This window comes from Chaetodon trifascialis, chromosome 22, assembly GCF_039877785.1.
Source record: "Chaetodon trifascialis isolate fChaTrf1 chromosome 22, fChaTrf1.hap1, whole genome shotgun sequence".
Lineage (NCBI taxonomy): Eukaryota > Metazoa > Chordata > Actinopteri > Chaetodontiformes > Chaetodontidae > Chaetodon > Chaetodon trifascialis.
In genome coordinates this window covers 14,278,507-14,299,462 of record NC_092077.1, presented here as the reverse complement: position 1 = coordinate 14,299,462, position 20,956 = coordinate 14,278,507, and the positions used below count along the sequence as shown (strand labels likewise).

At 44.5% G+C, this 20,956-nt stretch overlaps 1 protein-coding gene across 1 annotated transcript in view; it reads right to left on the bottom strand.

The window, feature by feature from the left end:
• Window positions 1–20,956, bottom strand: part of snd1 (staphylococcal nuclease and tudor domain containing 1) — a 167,314-nt gene that overhangs the window by 130,210 nt on the left and 16,148 nt on the right. The window contains 5 exon segments of the mRNA XM_070991570.1: window positions 644–754; window positions 2,267–2,367; window positions 9,872–9,946; window positions 9,948–9,974; window positions 19,351–19,455. Of these exon segments, the coding sequence (XP_070847671.1) occupies window positions 644–754; window positions 2,267–2,367; window positions 9,872–9,946; window positions 9,948–9,974; window positions 19,351–19,455 (419 nt within the window).

The window sequence follows — 20,956 nt, the reverse complement described above, 5'->3', positions numbered from 1 at the left end:
TAAAGCTCGTACTAAATCTCTCCACTGCACCTCCATATAATTACATTCATAGGGCCTGTGTAAAGAGAGCCTCTGATTTAGCGCCCAGCCCTGGGGAAGGTGTATATGTGTCCGTACATATATGTAAAAGAAAAAAGCTGCCAATACATGAACAGTATGAGTGAATATGTAAGAGCGATGACATGTTTTCCGTGGAAAACCTAGCAACAGCTGTGATAGGCCCTGACTTCCGACGGTGTCACTGCCGAAATAAATTCAGAAAAATAATAACAAGCGAGTTTCTTCCCCTGCGCCACGTCGGATGTAACAGCAAATGTAAAAGCAATTTGGTGAAAAAAAAAACAAAAAAAAAACCTCAAGGTCATATTCAATTCTCCTCCACTTCCCAAGAGCAAAATTTGTCAAGGTCATTCACAACTCGTGGATGGCAGTGAGTCAGTGTGTGCAAAAAGTGTTTGGAGTGTTGAAGTGGAGGAAGGGTTTGTGGGTGTAGTGTGTGCACACGCATGTTTTTGTCTGAAGCGAAGGGGGAAAAAAATAAGTGCCTGTATGAGAATGAACATCCGCAGGTTCATGGAAGGAGCGAGCGTGAAAGCCTTTTTTGTGTGAAAGAGTGTGTGCGTATTAGGCGCGTGTTCCTCACCGTGCCTCTGCGGCAAGCAGCTCGTCGTAGTGGGAGGAGCGCTGGTCGTCATCCTGTCTGTATCTGATGACTGTGGCCAGGCCTTTACTGACCAGAGCCTCCGCTATGTTGCTGGGGGAAGAGGGGGGAGGAGAGAGAGAGAGATTACTTTAATAAAAACAACAAGCAAACACCCCCCTTGGCTTCACGCAGAATTATAAGCGAGCGAGCTCGACAGAAAAGAAAATAAGGGCATGACAAATCCCAAAGGTGGCTTCGCTGAGGAACAAAGGTCACTCGAATGTTGACATTGCACACTTGACTAACCACTTCCTCGCTGTGTTACTGATGGACAGAAGAGAGGATGAAGGGCAGAAAGAGGGGAGCATCGTTGCACTTAATGCAGCACTTAGTGGCTGGCCCTTGGACATCGGTGTTCTGCTGGAAGTGTGGGAGAAAGAAATGACGGAACAGGAGGGAAACTCTTCGGACCTGAGCTTGTACCCAACACAGTTACAGTCCATGTTGTCACCTTTAAAACTAGTTTGTTTAGAGGCTTTTGGTTGTTTGGTTGGTTGATACCATACAATGAGGACTGCACTCAGCATATGATGCCTTCATAATTTAAAGAGGCTCTTACAAAGTCAAGCTGAGTTTATTTCTCTCTTCCCACAAGCAAGGAAATTGCAAACAATACAAATAGACAAGGTTGTAAAGGGTCAAAAACACTGACCACTCTGCCCCCGTGACCTCGGCACTCACAGGGGGCCTGTGCCAACTGTTATCTGTGAAGCAGAGCGGCTGTTGCAGTTGACTGAAGCTGGGTTGTAATTGGCATGTCACGGGGTGGGGTCCTGACCTCTGTGTACACACATACTGTCAGATACAAGACTGCTGGTTTGATGACGTAGAGTGGTCTGTGCTTCCATGTGTGAAAGAAACTGGTTTGTGCCATAGCGCCCAGATTTACAGAGAAACCAAAAGATAAGTGCAGCTTTCAACAGTTTTTTTTGTATTGTTGTTATTTTTTTGGGGGGGGGGGGGGTGAAAGCGGACTTCATTTCAAGTCATGTGGCATTAAAGCTCCTCTATCCGCTTTTGATTAAATTTGAACCTCTGAGTAGTTTAATAACGTTTATATCTGTGGTGCTGTATAAAATACATGTTTCAAACAGATAAACCAGATTTCTTCAAAGCTCTGCTTGTAGATAGAAAATAATTGCTTGCACTGGGGCGACCCTTCTCATGAAAATTAAAATGCAAAGAAGCACTTTCAGGTTGCTTTGTGATGCACGGTGAGATTACAAGTTCTAAGCATTTACAAATGATTATTTTGTGTCATCTCACATCAGTTGAGCCTAACTTATAAAGTTTTACATAAGCAGACCACTAGTGTAATAAAATGAAATGTGATAGGGAAGTCTGTTACACTGATAAATTACATACTGTACCATCTGCCAGTGAGGGCTGCTTATTTGCAACAAATTCCTACCGGACGCTTAGTGGCATGAAGTGCAAATACAGAAATAAAAATGCATGAAATAGAAATGCATAACTGTTCAACACCAGGAGAATAAACCTGAACAGAACAGACTGAAATGAAAGGAGAACATTAATTGTGGTATAACGTGGTCCATTACTTACATGCCGCCAATCGTGACTGTAGCGCAGGTGCGTTCTGCGAAGGCAGGGGTGCCTTCTCCTGGACCGGTGGCTGCTCTGATGTAGTCGACTGTCACGTTGACCTGAGAGGGGCAAAGTAAGCAGGAGAAGAGGTCAACAAAATACGGCAAGAGTACTGAGACGAGCTGAAAGCAATGCCAGTTACGGTAATAATTAGTGTAGGGAGTGTTCTGACTGTGAGTGTGTGTGTGTCCCAGTTCTCAAGGTCACCCCCAGTCGGTGTGAATCACATCAGGCAGGACTGTAGATATCCCCAGAGGAGCAGTATTAACACACTGTGGGTGTTTGGGACAACGCGCACACACACGCACACGCGCACAAAGAGAGCGAGAGCGGGAGCAGTGATAGAACCCAAATGACCCGACACTGTGTGTTCTCAAAAAAGCTCCCTCGGGACAGACCACCCTCCCTGAAGATACAATTTTGTCACTCAGCTGTGTGCGTGCGCGCATATCTACAGGCATGTGATGGGGAAAGCCTGCTTTGTGGGCCAGGCACAGGCAGACAGCGCCGACGGCAGGGATGCAGCCGTACCGGTACATGATCGGCAGTTTAAGAGCTACGTGTCAAGCGTGTCAGAAAAATGTGATGGGAAGGGGAAAAAAGCGGGAATCTGGCTCTGCATCACAGCGTCACAGCGCAGACACAAGTCAGAAAGAGACAATGCAGACAGGCCTATTACAGCGACATGAAAGAGACGCCAACCAGGACATGGAATGAACGTCGGCTTGTCATTAGATGGACAGGATGAGGATGTGGTGACGAGAGAAATAGAGGAGCGCTTGACGAGGCAGAGTGGATGTGTCGCAGTGTACTGTTCAGCAGGAAGTGCCGTCTGCATTTGAAGAGCAGGCGAAACATAAAAGGAACAGGGGATGGATTATGATTTTGGGAGGCCACAGTTGGGTGCTCCATTAAATGCAAAAGAAAATGAACCAAACTGCCACTGCAGTGTGTGTCAGGGATTATCTGGAAGACGAAACAGAGGTGGGAAAAGGAAAATTTCAATCTAAACTAAATTAAAATCTAAAATCGCTGGTCAGCAGTACTGTCAGCACACTTTTACGAGAGATCGTTTTCATTCTGGTCGTATCATCAGTTCAAAAATAAACATCCCCGTGCACCATAATGTACATTAACAGTACCCATATCCTGACTAACAGTCGTATTATCAGCCGTGGAATTGGTTTGGGATCTTCTCAGCCGGAGAATATTATGCAATATCCGCTTTTAAACACCCCCAAATTCATCAGTTTTTGTAACCATGCAAATAACCCATTCTCATTGTCTTGAAGGAAATGATTTTATCCTCACTCCCACATCAAAGCGCTTTCATTTCCTCATAGTTTCACTTCTATTCTGCCTTACTGAAAAGTGAAGCCATTCAAACGAATCACAAAATTAAAAAAAAAAAAACAAAAAAAAACTATTGCATTGTTCTCGGTTACATTTGCGTTTCATTTTGTGCTTTTGTGTTGACACATTGAAGAATTAGGGAAAAGCAAAGCAATGAAAAACAGGAAGAAGTCAAGTTAGCTGGAGAGGACACAAAATGAGATGAAATGAAATCGCTAAACGAGAAAGCCGAAACAAACAAAGAGAAGATTGGAGCAGGAGATTGAAACGCACAAGCAAATACAATGTTGGATGCCATAAGCTGTGAAACCAGAACACCAACAGCACAGATGAAGACAGATTATAAACTTTGACCAAGCAATGTTAGATTAGAGCAGTTCCAGGACCATTCTCCACGGGCCATCTACGCGATCTCCTGATAAGGCAAAGCCATCTATAAGTACCCCCCCCAGAGGAGAGTGAGACAGAGGGGGAGAGGCAGTGGATGGATTAGAACATGGGGGAGTGATAAGGACAAGGACAGCAGGAGTGTGAGACAAAATGTTTTTGTTCTGCTGAGGTGACAAGTAGAGATTTGGTTTACTCTGCCAGAGGACATTGTGCACATGTAAAGGGAGTTTGTGTGTTCAATGCTGGACTATGATATGGAAAGGATGCCGTCCAGTATCGTGAGTTACATCCATCACAGCCCAGCACGGCCTCAGCAGGAGCCGTTTCCACACAGAAACACACTAAAAGAAGTTTTAAGTTCATTCACACTGAAATGAGCACCTGTCACTTGCACCTTTTCATCCAACTCATCTTCCACAAGTGGTTTCTTTATTCGTAATATTTTACACCGATTTGCCAGCAAATAAACATAGAAAAATAGTGGTACTGCATATTGGTGCAGACATTGTAATCAAGGGGCTTATTTGAACATGTTAGGGCTCTCAGTGGAAGTGCACATGATCACAGCTCAGCTGGCGCGGCTACAGAGTGCCATACTGAATAGGTGAAAGCTGGACCAAGTCCGTCTAATTCACCTGTTCAGCCTCACACTGTGCACTGGATATTAGCCAATCAGAGTGGCTTTGAACGAAAAAAAATATATGGACATCTTTAAGCCTTGAAGAGGCAAAGAAAGACAAGAAAGATGGTGGAATGCCAGGTAAGACAATCAGCGCAAGAGGGTGAGCAAGGTAAAAAGGTATGGTAGAGTGTGTGTGTGTGTGTGTGTGTGTGTGTGTGTGTGTGTGTGTGTGTGTGTGTGTGTGTGTGTGTGTGTGTGTAAGAGAGGTGCTTAAGGTGCTGCTGTGTTTTTAGCAGGCTGTAATCGCAGCAGGCTATCAATGAAGTGAGCTGTGCTGCAAGGAGAAAACCTCAGGCTGGGACAGCACAACGTCGAGAGGAAAGGAGGGAAATAAAGGAGGAAGAGGAGGGAGCCCCATCTGGATTTTAAACCATGGGACCTGGTGACGCTGAGGTCTGCACGCTTTGCATCTGTTTGAACGCACACACCTCAAGCCTTCCCCCAAATCGGGTCTCACTCTCGCATATACACACTACATCAAATGCCACCGCCGCACACACGGCATTCTCAGTGCATGCATGCACTGGCATGCACACAAATAAGAGGGGAAAACTCTGGCGCTAACAGTACTACACAAGCAGCTGCATAACAGGAGCCACTTTGAGCACGCAGGATTATCCGAATGTGCTCAACCCTGATAAGTGGCTTAATGCAACATTTCCACTGGACTTTTTTTCTGCTGAGGCTGAGACCCAGGCGCACAAGAAGCACTACTTATAAAGTTAGCCAAAACGAGCTTTTTGGGATTATGTCACCATGCAAGCGCTGCCGTTTCAATGGGGGTGGGGATATATATGTGAGACAGACAGACAGACAGACAGACAGACAGACAGACAGACAGACAGACAGACAGACAGACAGACAGACAGACAGACAGACAGGAGAAAAGGGAAAATGCCTCAGCACATTTATCTAACCTTAAAGGGATAGTTCAGACAAAGGACATAAGTGGCTGGCATAAGGGAGAACGCGTTGCTCGATAGCAATACATCCTCTAAATGTCATCATATGTCAAAACAATCACCTGAACTCACTTTAATCACCCCAGTGGTGATTAATTAGAGCTCATATTTCGCGTGGCAACGTAAAAAATTCATTCAAAAGACTCCTGTTAAGATAAAACCGATCAAGGATGTGTGGTTGTTGGAGTCGATGTTGTGAACAAGCCAAGATTTCATCACCACTTGCAGCTGTGAAGTCCTCTTTCAAAGACCAAACCAGGTATTGCAGCAATTTCTCTCTGCCTCTGAAAGCCATCAAATATAGACTACGTTTGGGAAAAAAAAAGAGAAAAGGGCAGTCTTTTGAATATGGATATTAGATATGCTTTATAAAAGATCAAAAGCACCATGCTCTCCTTATAGAGATGAGGAATAGGGGGTTTAATAGAAAAAAAGCATTTAATGTAGTTTTATTCTCCTAAAGCGGAGCAGTGGCATTAGGGCTTTGAGCTTTTGCTCAGCACACTGAGACTCGTCGTTAATGCTTAGTCACGTCCTCGAAGGTTTAGTCAGGGAAAATCTGCTTGTTTCCGAATTCAGGCACTGTATTGCTCTCTTAGGCAGTCTCTGGGGTTTGAAATGCAACGTTGACGAGGGGAATACCTGTAGGTCCATCTGATAACTCAACCTCGCATCTGGACAGGACGATTAGCTTTGGTCAAGTCCAGCTTCAGCTAGATGATGCGAAGAAACACCTTTTTGTGATCTGGTAATAGATCTGTGGTCACGCCTCTGCAGGTGATTCAAATTCTCTTCTCCCTGCTTCTTTTCAGGGAAGACCCGACCAGGCGGAGTATTCCCTTTTAAATCCACCGGGTCAAGGCCCAATTACCCCACTGTTGAGGTAAAACCTTTGTCTGGGTTCTTGTCGGAAAGGAAAAGGAAGAGAAAAGATAAAAGTGGAGCTCTCCGGAGCCGAATTTCAGGGAAAGCAGTGGTCTTAGAGTCTTCTACTAATGCTTACTGCTCCAAATCTGTCTCTATAGAGCTTAGTGTTCCGAGACAGGATGACAGTAAGTGGGTCGACTAAACTCCTCTCCTTGTTGAAGTGCAACATGCATCTGTACACTTGTGCACCTACCTGCATCCAACTTGACAACTCAAGTAGGCCAAGGTAGTATAGATTAACATTAAAGCCTGGAGGGTTAAGTTTTGTGCTTGCAAATAAAGATTCACCCGCAGAGAGCCTGTGATCATTTCATGCAAACTAATTCATTCTTGTTGCCAAGGCAGCAGAAGGGTGACGCTTGTACCTTTGAAAAACCTGCAGTTTCTTTTTTAGGGCTTCTAATTATTTAAAACAAACATGATACATGGTGACAGAGGGTTTAATTCAAAGCTTTACCCTTGTGTCTTAGCAACAATAAAGGAACGGGAGGCAAGCGACGTTCCAGAGCTCCTCCGTTATTGATTTTGCAGACTGAGGAAGGAGGAGGCTGTGCTGCTGGCAAATGGGCAAGAGCTCTCCACTTAGACCTAACTCACTTCTAAGAGCCTGTAAGCACACACCAGGGAGACCCAACTTCAATACCAATCAATTGTAGAGGAATATAGGGGCATTAGTATACACATACAGTATGCGTATACACACTGTTTACCACACACACGCCAATAAATACCCATATACATACATATATATTTAATACATGTATACATATATACACACATATTCATCATTGTAGAAAGCTTAATGAGAGAGTAAGCAATATTGTTTTGATGGGGGCGGGGGGATTTGTGTATCGTATTGTAATGATGCAAAATGTTAGTGGAAATTCCCTTAATTGAATGATGCTGAAAAAGAAGTAATATTGGGGATTCCACACATTTCAAGGGCATTTTTTTCCCCTCACAAAAAATGAAACAGAATAAAGTGATTTATATTAAATATTTCTAATTGATTTCTATTTGTACCACTAGGAGCAACTCGTGGGCTGAGTCAAACCTTATGGTAAGCCATCTTTGGCTCATGGGGTCCATTCTGGGTGGCCCTGGTTTAGATTATGTGCATGTGTGTGCAGCAGACATTCTGTACATTACAGTGCATGCATGATTATGTACTGAATTATTTTATTCATTCTCATTGTTCCCTTACTTTGGGTGGCATGGCATTAAGGCTTGCATGAATAAACAGCTAATGGCCATAGTAGATGGGTGTAGCTTTGCATGTGTGTATACATGTTTGTTTCTGACTGGCTGACTAACTGAAAATGCCCATATACTGTATATGTATTATGGCTTAATCTACGTGCATGTACACAAACGCGCCACTATGCTTTAACGCAAACATGCAATGCTATAAAGAAGCCCAAAACGGTACTTTACACTCTTTATATAGCTCGATATGAGGCTTTTGTCATCATACTAATGGCATAATTTGTACAGTATTTTTACACCTTGACAAAGCTACAGTCCTCCTATTCCCATCATACACACTCATTATCCACAAACACAAACACCACAAATAAACAGCAGAATCATTATTCTCGCTTCACTCGTCAAAAGCCAGCTTACAGCTTAATTTTCTGTCATTAAAAAAACATTAATGAGGATGATTAAAACGACTGCGGTGAGAGGCTGGGACAAGGATATGAATCTCACTCCTGTACTGAATGCCAAAAGGAACTCTATTGGCTTTTGGCTTTGAGTGGGTGCATGTTTTTGTGTTTATCAGGCTATACTGCAAATGTTGGGTGGGGGGGGGTGTTTTTTGACTTAGTACGCTTATGAAAGTGTGTGAGATTGGAATATTTGTTCTTCCACTGTCTGCTTACTGTGGAGTGGACCCCTGAATTCTGCACATTTGCTTGGTACATTCTCAGCCTACACCCAACAGAAACACTGACTGAGGTTTTAAAAATCACACAGAGAATTGATTTGTGGAGGTCTAAGCTCCCAAATCTAATACTCGCAAGTCAGCTGCAAAACAGCACTGAATTTATGAGATAACTTCTGACTAGGGAAGTCATTTTTTCAATGTGATTGTGCACAAATGCACCATTTTGACAGAGCTTTCCATCAATCTGCACTTTCAACTGCATTCCCATGTAGATTTTTGCAAAAAAGAGTCCAATCTTTTCCAGCATGGCTCCTATTATATTGTGCGTCTGACAAGTGTTAAGAGTTAGCTATCTGGAAAAACTTAAACCATCATTCAGCTCCAGCAGTGAACAACAGCCCTGGGCGTGCCTGTGAGCAACAGCCGCCTTCTCTCCCTGTGCCGTTACTGCCACTGCAAAATTGCCACTGTTCGGACAAAAACAACAATGTAGGCGTCATTTTACTGATTTACTGAGGAGACCCTGGTGTGAAAACAACCTAATGTTTGCCCAGAAAACTTGATATGAAAGGCAAAGTTTGCTGCACTTAAAACTGGACGGATCTGGTTGTAAATCAGTTCTCACTTGTAACAGCTCGAGTATTTCAAACACTAAACCTAATTTATGTCAGTTTAAGTGTTTTTCTCTCTCTCTCTCTCTCTCTCTCTCTCTCTCTCTCTCTCTCTCTCTCTCTCTCTCTCTCTCTCTCTCTCTCTCTCTCTCTCTCTCTCTCTCTCTCTCTCTCTCTCTCTCTCTCTCTCTCTCTCTCTCTCTCTCTCTCTCTCTCTCTCTCTCTCTCTCTCTCTCTCAGACTCACATGTTCAACTCTGATTCATAGTTCATCTATTCAAATGTAACACACAAAAAGGCAGATGATCAAGTGGTGGTGTGTGTCTCGAGTGCTCTTTAGCTCAGTGTTTGGGTTCTGCTGGGTCAGATGTGTGTAAATCATAGCAGCCCCCAAGGTGTACAAAGCTGGTAGATCAATAGACACAAGAGGGGGAAATCAACACTGCTTGTTTAAGGGGTGCGTTCAGGCCAATACCAAGCCCCAGGGCATCTACTGAGAGCACTTGGTATTCAAACACAGAGGGTGGGAGAGAAATACAGATCTGGCTTAGGGCTTCAGAAATGTGTGTTCTGGTACCGGTGAGGGAGGAAAGCCTGTTGGAGCACATGCGCAGCCACTGGGGGGAATCCCTGTTTACAGCTATTGTTTAATTCATTAAATCAGCAGCAATCAAATTGATTCAATCACTGGCATACACACACGGAGGCACAGAGTGATTGGGAGGTTTCAACATCTGTCAGTGGGTCTTACCTTTTTACCAATGAGCTTCTTCCTCAGGAACTCGCGGGCCTCGAACATGTAGGGGATGTCGTAGAGCGGACGGAAAACGTTTGTCTTTGTCCTTGTTCTTCTCCTGAATAGAGACGGAGGGAGGACAGGGGAGAGGATGGGGAGGAGGGTCAAGAAAGAGGAAAGAGAAAGAGGGAGGAAGGGAAAAGTTATTCGTTGCACTTTCAAAGCTGTGCGGCTTAACGTATCCGCCGCTGATGCAAACCTCTGAGAAACACGCACGGATACAAACAGCCCCCACCTCACGCATACAGACACAGACACACTGATTAGCGCAGTCGTCTCGTTTGTTTATCATTCCTCCTCTCCAGTCCTGCAGCAGGGAGGATCTGGACTCTGAGCACGCTGTGAAATATTTCATGCACACACCTTCCTCAAACGCAAACATCTCACCTGCTGTCAATACTGACAGATCGCACCAAATAAATAAATAAATAAATAAAAATCAAAGCACACAGTCACCCAGGACACAGACGCAAACAGCCAAGGCAAAGACACCGCGTTAAACAGATGCACAAAAGGCGAGCTGACACTATGTGCATCCACAGATGTAGCCACACGTACGCTCACACAGCTGCACACAAAAACTTCCCTCAATACGCTCACCCACTCTCTGACAGGAGCAGGCCACAAATAGAACCTATTTGCATTTTCAAAGGAGGCTGAGGTTTTGTGCTGCTCCCAGTGTGAAGAGAAACACACATTGCGCGCGCACACACACAGTGACAGGTGCCGTTTTTGTAGGGGCGGGATAAAAAAAAATAATACAGCAAATGACAATGACGCAGTGGGAAAATAAACGACAGGCGCTAACAGGAGGAATAAGGCTATGAATGACAATACCAGTGTGCTCGCCACCCCTGCCCCTCCCACGCTCCTCTATGAACGCCATCATTATCTGTCATACAAACAGAAGTAACACTCTTCCAAATGAACACACAGGGCTGGATTAATTCCTCGTTTCCTCTTCTCCTCAATGGTCCTCATTCATTTTTAATGCCTCTCCAGTTGTTCGGAGATGCCAGGTGTGGCACACAGCTGGGCAGACGGATGTGAAGGGAACACATGCGGGGCAAAGGGGGTGCGAGCACGGGTCTGCACGTTCATGCCTGTGCTTATGGCTCCTTTAAAAAAGGACAAATCTTGTGGGGACAAAGTCCACTGGTGTCAAACACAAAAATCTGCTACCAAGCATTGTTTCGGAGTCAGTCATTTCTCCTTCCAAAATACTGTTAATATTTTTAGTAAGTCTCAATGTGACGGCACAGAAGGCCTGTCGGGTTGGCCCTGGTGAAGGAGCTCTGCAAACTGCCAAATCTACCCGCCAACAGAGTTCCTTTGACCTTGGCAGGAATGAAATAACCTTTGAGTTTAATATGTTTCCATCTTTCTTCTCTTACTCCCCCGCTCCCGTCTCTCTCCACTTTCACTGGCGGAGTCAGCACGGCATGGAACCTCGGAGGTGAGTTAATCTCACACATGACCAGTGGAAATCCCCCACCGTTCAAGCCAAGAGCTGCTGTCCTCCATTTTGTGTCAGCCGGGGCTTATTGTACGGGTCTTTCATCCCTACCAAGTCTGTTGCGGTGGGATGATGGGGCCTTTTAGGAGTATTGCTAGCCAGGAATCCTCCATTTTGCAGCCGAGCTGTGGATTTAGTGGTCCACTGCTAGGGATGAGGATAGCTTATAGCAAGTTCACATTGCTTGGGTGAAAACCTTCTTTTAGAGTATTTTTTCTTAAAGTCATATATTAAGACAATTTCCAGATACTGAATGACGGTGCGTCTGCATCCTGAGGGACTTTCACGCACATCTTATTAATGGAAGCACTCCATTTTGGAGGCCATTGGGATTGTGATAGACACGGGTCAAACCAACAGGATAGCTTCAATTGGGAAAAAAAGGAAAAATCATTTCTAACTAATAAGCTGGAAAGGGAGTCATGTCACTGAGGGTGAAGAGTGTAAATGTCAGCACTCTAAGCCAATTAAGCACAAGGAATGGAGAAGCAGACAAGGAGGACAAAAGGTACTACTCCTTCATCTTTTAGAGGGTCTATGGGGAACAGAATGAGACTGAGTGGAACACGGCAAGGTGAAAGAGTCAGAAAACAAGAAAATGAGAGAGTGAGAGGAAGTGTTACAACTGAAAACATACTGCCTGTGTTTTTAGTCGGAATCGAGGAATCAATGGCGCCTTTTGATTACCCAATATTTCACAATGGGCCTCGTCCACTTCGTGTTCACACTACAAAAGGGGTCCACGCCAGTTGCAGTGCTGTTCAATGGGACATTAAGCATTCCCTGACAGTTAAGTGCAATTCAAGCAGTTAGAAAATAGATCCGCTCCACGACACTAGCAAACAAAACGTACACACGGCTGTCCCACCTTGATGAGTATGTGAAAAGGTAGACCGAGTCAATTCCACCTATTTGACTATGAAGTCAATTTCAACTTCAGTCCTGAGATACAGATAAACCTACAACATTAGTGTCATTAAATTACTGAGACAAGACAAACTGTGCGCAGCATCCTTAAACTGTTATTATGCAGTTGCAGGAAGGTTACAGAAAAGAAGAGCGAGTCACTGTTATGTCTCAACCGTGACCCAATAACAGTTTGCTCTCGCTATCCTCAGGGGGAGTTCTGTTCTATTTGGGGTAAATTCCCTTCGTTCCAAATTACCGGCTAAAGCTCAGGAATCATCTTTGACTATTGCAGAGGCATGACGCTAGCTGGATTGTACAGTGTCGCAGGGCTGCAGGGGCCGGGCTGCAAATGTGTGGATGCTACTGCTGGAGGCATCTGCAGCTTACGGAACTTCAAGGGTGAAATCATGACTCAGGAGCACGTCATGCTCGGCTTTCTGATGTGTGGCTGTGGCGTCGGGGGGGGGGGGGGGGGGGGGTACAGTATCAGGCCATAGTTTTGCAATTAACTGGTTGACGAGAGTGTGTTAGTTTGTGTGTAACCTATATTTGGAGAGAAATACCCTGCTGCATGCGTGTGTCCCTGACAAAGTGGATATCATTTTTTGATTAAGCGGTGCACTGGTAGACTTAGACAGACAGTCATCGACGTTTACTATTGCACGACTAACAGCATTACTCATTCGTGAATGCGTAAACATAAATGGCTACAGAGGGTTGGGGTGAAGAGAGTGAGATGATGCGAGAGAGAAAGAAAGAGAGAACAGAGGGAGGAGGCATATACTTCCTGAAGCAAGAACATGAAAGATATAGCTGATTATGGTAATACAATACAAAATCTAATATATCTAATCTAATAATTCTGCATTCAGTCTGTGATTAACTGATACCAGACTGGTGCAGGTGAATGTGCTGGGACAGCTGTTACAGGTTGCAGGCCGTGTTTGGTTGCGCGCTATTTAATAAGGACGGCATACAAAAAAATGTGAGCGAAAGCATGTGAGCTGTTTTTAATTTTTAGACCAGACGGTCAGACTGGCCCTGCAGACAGACACAGAGATGCAGTGTTAGACTAACTGCAGCACTGCCTGCTAAAAAATCCCCAATATTGCTGAATACAGACAGCACAGAGCACATTTGCACAGCTGACATTGGAGAATATTGAACATACTGCATCCATCTCAAACACAAATCCCCATTTATAAACGGGCCAGCATCAAAACAAATTCAGGTTGTGTGTACCTTTGTTACTTTTGAGAGATGTAGGTGACAGTACTCTGAAGAGCACAGTCACATTTATCTTGTAATGCAGCCTTTAGTCTAACTTCCTCCCTCTGCACTAACACAAGCAAAAGTAAGCCAAGTCCTTGCTTTTTCAACAGTGTCAGCCAAACGGTGCAATGAGGCCAAAAATATTCATCCTGTAGTGAGGAGGGACACTGGCTACCAATCTGCCTCACCCAGCCAATGTGCACAAGTGAGTCATGAGGTGGGCGACCCTCCTCCCTTGTCATCGCCCCCCCCGAAACTTGAGGTCAAAGCATGTCATGCTGAGCTAGGGGCGTGCTGAGGGCACACACATGGCCAGACATAAGATTGGGAGGATGGGGACAGAAGTGAGGACGGGGGGAGGGAGGGGAGAGACAAAAACAAAGAGGAGCGAAAGAGAAGAGGGGTTGCAAACAGAGTGCAGGGAGCAGATGGGACTGTCTGCACCGCTTCAAATCTTCACAGAATGAAACAAGGAGTATCAAACTTTAAGAATTCTATTCCAACTGTGACACCAAAGTGGCCGGATCATGGTGTGAAAAGCCTCTGAAAATCAACACAGATACCTTACCGTATTACACACACTTGAGAAGCACAGTTCCATTAATACAATCCCAGAGCCTCCTTCTAATTTATGTCTGTCACATTGCTGTTTTGTTACTTGTTTGTTAGCTGTCATCTTCTTACCCGTCTGTTTGTGATTTAGTCCCACATGTTATTGTTTTTTTACTTAGTATGGTGTCAGTTCTCTGTTTGACAGCATTTGGATGATGTCAATTCCTTTATCTTTGTTCATTACAGTTGCAGCATCCTTCAGTCCTACACTACAGCTGATAATTAGCTGACTAGCTGTAACAGCATTACAACACATTTTCTACCACCTTTTTTAGACCTTGATGTCTTGACTACAATTGTAGATGTGAAATAGAATTCATTATCATATGCAGACAGTAGAAAGAAAGCCATACTACTGTATAGCGGTTGTTCAAAATAACAATATGTGAAACAACGGCAGCTGTGCGACAATGAAAAAATACAGAGTAATTTATTTTGTGACAAGCCTTCCAGACTTTTCTGCACATTCTGATGCACTTCACATAGTTTATGAAGATGTGGAAGATCTGCCAACATACTTTGCCAGACTTCTCAGACCTGTGCTGAAACTGCCGTATTTAGAGAAATGCTAATCAACGTGCAGTGTTCCTGTATAAAAATAAACCTAATAATAATGTGAAAGTAAAAATAAGACATAGAGACAGAAGAAAAGAGAGAGAGGCAGAGAGATAGACAGATGGTTTATGGAAGGCAGCAGCAGACAGGACAGAGAAAGATGTATTGTGAGACTAAATCATCTACAAAGTAAACACACACGCACACGCACACAGGGGTGGACTGTGGAGAGGTTAGACGAGTAGGCAGGGCTGTGAGGAGTAGCGTGGGGATGAGCCATAGTCATTGTGTTGCATTATATAAGGACAGTGAGTTGACCTCTCTATGTGCTCCATCAGCACCGTCCTTAACCCTACTTAAACCACATAAGCACACAGATACATTACAATGCATGAAGACACACACACACACACACACACACACACAAACAGTCCAGACTTGATGCATGTGCATCGTCAGAGCAGATACACACAAACACATCCAAACACATCCAAACACACCGAGCTGAGTGAGTGGGTGCAACAGTGAGTCACTGAGTAGCATAGACATCTCTCCCCACTCGTGTTTTACGCTGGGCTTGTCCTGCTGCACACGAGAGAAAAGACAGAGCAAAGGAAAAAAAAAGGGGGGGGGGGGGGGGCAGGAAGAAGAGGAAGAGGGGGGAGGAGGAGGAGAGAGAGAAGAAAGAGCTGACTCTAACTCCCAAGCTCAAAATAACTCACATCTGAAGATGTGCCACAGCAGTAACACTGGGGAGGAGTGGAATCAAAAAGGAGGGGAAGGAGTGTCCAGTGTTTTACTGCAGCCAGACACCATTGGTCCACCGATCTGTCAATCTCAGCACAGTTAGTACAGCTTGTGCGCGCGCGCGTGTGTGTGTGTGTGTGTGTGTGTGTGTGTGTGTGGTGTGAGGAGACTGGGGGGGGTCAAACTGTGCACATTCAGACAGACAGAGATAATAATGACAACTGGCACAAGAAAATCCCTGCAGACCTCTAGACAAAATGAAACACACACACATGCACAAACACACACACTTGTTTTTTTCTGGAGATTTCCTGGAAGGTTCATAGATAGGCTACAGTGCTAACATGCATACACCTGGACTGTCTCTAAACACACACACGCAGCACATGTCCATGTAATCCATATCTGTGCAAACACTGACGCCAATTTCCAAGATGTTTCCCGACATAAGCTAATGCAGATTAACCAAGCATGTCTCTGCGGGTGTGTGTGTGTGTGTGTGTGTGTGTGTGTGTGTGTGTGTGTGTGTGTGTGTGTGTGTGTGTGCACGCATGTCTGTGTAAGCTGCGCTGCAAACCATGACAATGTCTTTGTGTTCGTCTGCTGCACTGTAAGCAAGAAGGCAGCTCACTCGTGACAGTGTTAGCCAACATGATGTCAGTGTGTGTAGAGCATCTGGCTGAGAGATACCTGCTGTGACCTCTCGCTCGCTTGACCTGGAGTTAGGAATCACCCTACAAACTCAAATACAAATCATGTTTTTCAGTTTGTGCATTCTCTCACTGCACATATGCTTTTTAGATGTGCACTTCGACATTTCATATTTAGGCAAGGTGGAGAAAAACAATTCTACCCACAGCTTTTGGCCATAGCTGGCTGCTTCTTACTTCTTTAAAGTACTTTGGTAGGTGAATGAACCAATATTAGTAGGCCCTACAGGATACATTTGAAGCCATCTTTCAAAACAACTAATGCAACAGCAGTGAAAGATTACAATGTCCAGAATGGCTCGCAGTAACAATGCAAACTACTATATTTGCATCCGTAAAGGAGTGCAGACAGGGCATGAAATTAAGTTCCTCTGCTCACCGAAGGTAACAGCTCACTTGTCTAATTTAATGATCAGACACAAGCCCAGCCAGCAAATGAGAGTGGACATACAATTCTCAATTCCAGGCATGAATATAAAACAACATTTAGTTAAGATATTAAGAGAAATGTCAGTGTTTCTCTGTCAGTTGCCTTTATTCTACCTCACAGTCCAAGGGCTCATCACAACTCTGCATTGCTGCCATAGCGACAACACTCAAAGCTGAGCCAACCGCATTACAGACAGGCAGGCGGCTCTTTAGCTCACAGACAGAAATAACTAGCTAGCAAAGAAAACCAGCAGCAGCACCATGAACAACCCTTATCAAAACACAGAATGCAGTTTTTTTATGTAACCACCACCTCCAAGCAGCCACAAACTGCTGTAAGAAGCTGTGGCTATGACTTGACTGATCATCTCACAGGTTTTAATTCAAATGATAAAGGCATATTCACACTGTCAGTTCTCATTTCACTCCAGTCTTAGACATGATGTTTTTCCTTGACTTGCTAATAATGTATATTATGTACTTGTGAAAAAGTGACATTTACGGCTAGTAACAAAATCGACAATACAAAACAGTGCGTGTCACTGTTTCAAGAAACCATGATCTCCCTGGTTCAAGATGGGCAACGACAGATTTCACTCTGCTAGCCCAGAGCTGGTAGCCAGACACATTGAATTTGATAAATATGCAGGGTGTTTACATGAAAAAAATCAGACACACACCCCCCACAAGAGCAATCAAATATGCAAGAAACAGCAATAAACCACTGTGCCAATTTAACACCAATACAATACACACAAACATTCGCATCTGGACTCGCTCTCCCAGGCTCCCCGTAACATACGACAGTGTAATGAAGCACAAAACACATACTGTTGAAGCATCTGGTGCAGGCAAAGACAGAGCGACAGACAGAATACAGACAGCACTGAGAGACAGAGCGAGATGGACAAATGAGGAGAGAGGCAAAGATGAGAGTGGACAATTAAAAGCAATATAACGGAGGGGGTGAAGGAAGCAGAAAAAGTGGGAAAAGTAATGTGGAAGAAAGAGAAAAATTCCAAAAGGAGGAAGGACCAGGCCAGAAAAGAATTGGGAGCTGAAGCTATGTGGTACAAAGGAACAGGAGAAAGGGCAGAGAGACAAAATAGAGAGATGTTTTTGCCCACAAGCTTGTTACAAACACAGAGAGCTAAGGAGAATAAACACACACGAAGGGCAACAGTGCAGGTCAACAATTTGACCACAGCGTGCACACCCGGAGGGAAAGGACAGCAGGAGAAAGTGACTGCGGTGGAGAAGGAAGAGGAGGGGAGAGCAGAGGGAGGGAGGGAGGGAGGGAGGGAGGCAGGGAGATACAAAGCAGTCTCTTAATGACGCGAGGCACCAACGACACCGGAGGAGAGAGGGAGAGACGAAGATGTGGATGGAGGGAGAGGCAGGAGAATAAAAACCAGGCAACAATAAAGAGGAACAGATAAGAAAGAGTAATATCAAAATATAATAATGAATAATACAATAAAATAAACAAGCAGAGAGAGGGAGTCAAGAAAAACAAAAACAATCCAAACTGGAAAAGTAAAGGGCTGTTGCAGACAATCTGACTTTCACAACTGTTTCCTTAACAGGTGCGTGACAGCCTCTCCGTCTCATACCTCTTTGAACAGGGAAACGTGACGCGTGACATGCTCATAAATGGATATTACAGCAAACAGTGTGTCGACTGGAGGAACGGTTGTCAAACAGCCTCAGACATGTTCAACAAAAGGGAGAGAAGGGTTTCATTGGAAATATGGAGCTCTGCGTCTGACAAAAAGAAAAAACAAATCACTACTGTTGTGACACTAAAACTTTCTAATTAACGGGAGTGACATTTTTAGACATCTTGAGCCCGTTATTTACAAAATGATAGCATTTTAGAGGACTCAGACATACAGGGTAATTGAGAAATAAAAATTGATGTCTCGCTTTTCTAAAAAATAAATACATGGTGTTGAAATGAAACCATTTTAGAGAATAGGCTATTCAAGTTCTGACTGTAAAGTGATGAAAACAGCTTCATTTCAACCAATAAAGTCCTTGATAATCAGAGGGGGGGTGCGAAGAGAGTAGGAGAGTAGACTCCTGTGTCTAGGTTTTTCCCCAGACACTGCCTATAGCACAGATTAATGTACAGCATGTCTTCCCTGTCGCGACTAGGTATAAGCTTGTATATGTGAAGGTTTACGGCTTCACAGTCTTGAAGCGATTCTGAGGGAAAATGGGGGAGTGTGGAGGGGAAAGACAAAAAAGAAAAAATTGATCTTCCTCACTCTCTGCAGTGCTGCAACCACTGGGTGTGTGCAAGTGTCTCACTGTGTTTGCATGTGCCCCAACTGCAGGGGCGCCACCAAGTGGTCAAACATATTCCCACGGTCATTTACAGGGAGGCGAGACGAATGTGTGAGGGGAGAGAAGAGGGCACGTGAGAGAGATGAATAAATATGCAGGAATGTGTGGAGGGAGATGTAAACAGCTTGTGTTTGACTTTAAATGAAAATAAACCAACTCAGTCAAGACATCTCCGCCTCTGTGGAGGTTCTGATTAATTGGCTGGCCACGCAAGACCACAAGCTCTCCCACATACAAACAAATTCTGTCACTTATTCACACACCAGTGGCCAATCACTGCATGCAAAGCACACACACAAACACACAAACAGACAGACACACAGGTTTGTTTGTACCTCTCCCTCAATTCTAGGGGGCCGGATGCTGGACAGATGGATGGTCTTGTATTCTCCAGAGTTCAGCTTAACCACCATGGCATCAGCGTTGACCACCTGCATCACCTGGAGGGACAGAGGAGGAGAGGAGAGGAGCTGAGTGAAATGAATGCAGGAGGACAAACATTTTCAGGGTGAACATTAAGCACCACAAAGACAAGACACTCGATTTGTAATTAATTCATGAGTCCCAAAAAACATGTAAATCCTTAGAGGCGGGGCCACCCCTGCAGGATGGAGGAGTGGTGGAGCAAAAAAAAAGACTGGCATTGCATTTTGGTGAGTGAGTGAGTGAGTGAGCAGATAGGCTGAAAGAAAAATGGGAAGTGAAGGAGCAGGTAAAGGATAAATGGAGAGGAAGGGATCTATTCAAAGGCGGAAGGAGAGTGACAGTGCAGATCGTGTGCTGTCACGAGCGGAGGGCGCTGAGTGCGAGGTAAGAAAGAGTGATCCCTGAGTGACTGAGTAAGTAAGCAAGCGAGCTAAGTCGTCCCAGCAGGCCGGCAAGGTTTGAAGGACAGAGCGAGGACGTTGTGCTATCTGGGGGATTGGCACCAGGAGGGGAGAGAGGGAGGGGGAAAGGGAGGGAAGGAGGAAGAAGGAGACAGTAGTGCAAGAGAAAGAGCTTTAAAACACAAACATCCTGTAAAAGAAAGACTGGTAGAGGCATTACAAAGCCCTCCGCTCAACAACTGGCTGGCAGCACTTTGTTCTGGAGACCTTTACAAGTGTAACTAAAGACACAGGCTAATTTATGTTTGCCATTTAAATGTTATTTCTGTGTAGCAAAGGCAGCAAGTGCAGTTTATATCAGGTGCTGTGCGAATGTTCAAAGATAGCTGTTAAATTGGAGTTTACATTAGTGTAGTGTATAAGTACAGCATTGGTTTCCAAATGTAGAAAAGCACTGACAAAAGCAGTCAAAACTATATGTGGGGTATACAGAAAGTAAACAAATCTCAAAGGAATTTAGACTCATCTCAAGTCATAAATAATAATGGTGTGGAATAAATATTTGTAACTCATCAACCCAGTCTATGCGTGTGCCTTATGTGCCTGCGCCTTCCCAAGGAAGAAGACAGATTGGGGCTATAATGTGACTGAGACGGAGGAGGCATCCAAACCCAGAGCCTTTAAGTAGGCCGCTCGCAAGAGACAGAGAAATCAATCGCCCTACACATGTTGCCGCCCACGTGTGCATTAAATGGCCTCATCATCACTCAAACTGTGGTTCACATGTAGGCTGTGCTCAAGCTAAAGTCCTAAAAAGTGAGAGATGCAGGCCTGAGCCATGTTTCAAGCGCAACTCGGACCGTGTGGGTGTTTGTGTGGCTTAGAAAAACAAAACAACCAAAAAAGTCTTTCGAGTCGAGTTTGAAAGCGTGCATGGCAGACACACATCCAGGTGTAGCGCGCTCTTTGGACTTTCATTATTCCGTGAAAACAAATCAGCCACTGTATTTGCCACCAGAGAACAGAAATTAGACCAGCCCACATGCTAAATAGGCTGCCCACAACAGCAGCCAAAATACATCATATACTAATCACTGAGCTGAGTGGGAGAGAT